At 52.0% G+C, this 2,805-nt stretch overlaps 1 protein-coding gene across 1 annotated transcript, besides 4 other annotated features; it reads right to left on the reverse strand.

Moving 5' to 3' along the window:
• Positions 1 to 32: a microsatellite.
• Positions 33 to 264: 232 nt separating this feature from the next.
• Positions 265 to 305: a microsatellite.
• Positions 306 to 400: 95 nt separating this feature from the next.
• TraAM80_01727 (transferase) lies at positions 401 to 2,377 on the reverse strand (the record flags this gene model as incomplete). The annotated part of the gene is made up of 1 exon (XM_029378759.1): positions 401 to 2,377. One exon carries the CDS (start codon positions 2,375 to 2,377, stop codon positions 401 to 403), a length of 1,977 nt encoding a protein of 658 aa, XP_029241377.1.
• Positions 2,378 to 2,662: 285 nt separating this feature from the next.
• Positions 2,663 to 2,679: a microsatellite.
• A 75-nt stretch (positions 2,680 to 2,754) lies between these two features.
• Positions 2,755 to 2,805: a microsatellite.

Here is a 2,805-nt window from a genome sequence, read left to right on the forward strand (position 1 = left end):
AGAAGAGAGAGAGAGAGAAGAGAGAAGAGAGAGAGGGATAGGCCTTCTCTCCTCAAGACTTTCATTAACTAACTTCGCGACGTTGTCTCGCAACCGTTTTTTTTTCTTTACATCTCTGTTCTTCCAACTTCATTTTTATCTCCACTCAGTTATATATATATATAACTCTGCTTTGTTTTTGCTTAAAATGTCGCACGCCAACGGGGAGAGATAAAGTATGCAAGTAACGCAGGGGGAAGTGCGTAACACTGAAAGGGTGTAGGTAGAAAAGAGAAAGAGAAAAAGTAAAAGAAAAAGAAAGAGAAGGGTGAGGGTAATAAAAGTAGCCGTTACAGTGTGTGTCTGTGCCTGTGCCTGTGCCTGTTGGGGCCTTCAAAAACGCGCTGATCCCACACTGTCGCTAGTAAAGCTCACCGTAGTCATCCAGTAACGGCGTTACAGACGTCATTTCGACTGCCGAATAAACCTCAGTGCCATGCGGCAAACGGGAGTCGGGTTCCGTGATCCTATCATGCGAATGTTGCCGCCCCGGCGATACCGCAGTGAGATCACATGGGGTATCCGGTGCGCTCTCGTATATCGCGTACATGCTTCCACGAAATTCCACGAGTGTGAGACCTTTGTTATTGCTATTCTCATGCGAGCAATGCAGCAACAGGCCACGCTGACAAAGGGCGCGCATGTCCGCCGGGAGGCCCGCTGGAATCACGCTCCCTATTGGAATACTCACCTTCACAAATGGCAAGCCGTCGGCTGCGGAATTATCTACGGCGGTACAAGCGTTATTGTAGTCCGCGTACTCTGCCGCGTTGAAGATACGCGCGGCGAGGTCCGCCTGCCGCCTCAAGAGGCGGTAGGGAGGCTCATTGCTGACAAGTGCAAGGAAGAGTTGGGTGAGGGAGTAGCTGACCGGGCTGGCGGCATGCGGATGGGGCTGCCAGCGACTGAACGGGCCGCCCTCAACGTACACCGGTGGGGTGTACACGACGGCGAAGTCCCCAAGGACTGGCACACGCACGTACTCCACCTCTCTCCCCTCCTGCGCCTCCCTGGTAGCGAGGAACGGGCCCGTGTTGGTGGTTAGCCACATCCCCTCGTCGTACACGGCGCCTTCCCGCCCCCAGACTGGAGAGGACCACTTCCTCGCAGGGCCCGTGGTCACCATTCCCGCCTCATCTGCGCAGAAAATGGGGCAGATAAAAATGTTCGATGGTGATACTACAACCCACGCTGCGGCCACTTCAAACGGCACCTGCATTTCATCCATCAGAATATAATGCAGCGCGTCCGCCACCTGCAGCGTGATACCCACGGCTTCGCGAAGCGTAAACCGTCGACGGTGCACAAACATAATTTCATGCAGGGAATGGTACGCCGCCACAGGCCCTCTGCAACTTCCTAACGGACGAACAACGTACGACGCAGCCGAGGCGTGGGGATTGTAGTCCACGGCAGCCTGCACCGTCCACTCGGTTACATCTTCCGTGATGAATCCAAGTGCCGTTGTGGGTGTTGCGGACATCAAAGGCACGTCACCGTCGTGGGTCGATATTTTCTCCGTGAAGGCCCCAATAAAAGGAACAATATTTGGGTGCAACCAAGTTGCGCGTGCAGCCATATCCTGCACAAAGGCCATGACAATTTCAGCGGAGATGCGCTTTCCATCCACCTCCTCAAGTTCATGCAGCAGCACCGCTGTGTCCTTGTAGCGGTACCCGTTGTGTGCATCAAATACCAGATGCACATTCCTTGACGACGCCGCGTCGTTGCCTGCGCCGCCTTCGGCAGATATGAGCTCCTCAAAGGGCACTTTCCAGCCGCCTAACTTGCGCCGACGGAAGACGTCAATCACCTGCTTCACCGTCAGCCCAGACGCGTTTTCCAACGGACCCTCCAACGATAAGGTCGTGGGGGGCGTCGCAGTGCATGCACCGTCATTCTGCATAAGCTGCACGTAAATGGAGGCGTTTGCCACCTCATCCTCACCTATGGCTACCTTGTGCTCCGCTGTCCACGAAACTGTAGAGTGAAGCCGCCAGGCTCCCTTTATGCGCTCAAACAGCCCGGTGAAGACGGCAGTGCAGGTAAAACATCTCAGTAGTAGTGCTTCCCACCCTGCACTTCCCATAGTCTGCACCAACATTTCGGCAGAAGCAAAGACGGTTAACAGCTGCGGCGACGGCGATGGATCGGGAAGGCGCACCAAGGTGTGAAAGATGTGCTGCAGACGAAGCGCGACCAGCGCACACTGCGCCTTATTGATGCGGGCAGCTGGCACTCTTTCCTGGATAAAGCGCATGTTTCTCTCAAGGGTCATCATAGAAGCCTGGCCGGCAGCCGCGTAGTGCATCTTATTCGCTGCTTCCACACCCTCCATCCTGCTATCGGTTCTCATTGCACCTGACGGCACCCAAGAGAGAGCAAAGGAAACAACAACACTAAATCCACACACACAAGCCTTTTTCCTCTATTGTGTTTGTGTGCTCGTTGCAAAAGCTCCAAAAGAGCAGCATCAGCAACAGACGAGCAGCAACACGTAGTGAGAGAAAACCACATACGCATGTATAGATGTGTATAAAAAGGGAATGAAGTTCCACAGACTAATACGACTCCGCAGCTCTCACTAACTTCCTCCCCAAAAACATAAAGCACACACAGACACAATAATAATAATAATAAATGTTTTATTGCGGAGATGCTGCAAACTAAAAAAAAAAGCTGCACTTTGCATGCACGTGAATTCAAAAACTAAACATATATATATATATATATATATATATATATATATATATATATATATATATA

The sequence above is a fragment of the Trypanosoma rangeli genome (genome assembly GCF_003719475.1).
Source record: "Trypanosoma rangeli strain AM80 chromosome Unknown Tra_15.4_contig_00036, whole genome shotgun sequence".
Lineage (NCBI taxonomy): Eukaryota > Euglenozoa > Kinetoplastea > Trypanosomatida > Trypanosomatidae > Trypanosoma > Trypanosoma rangeli.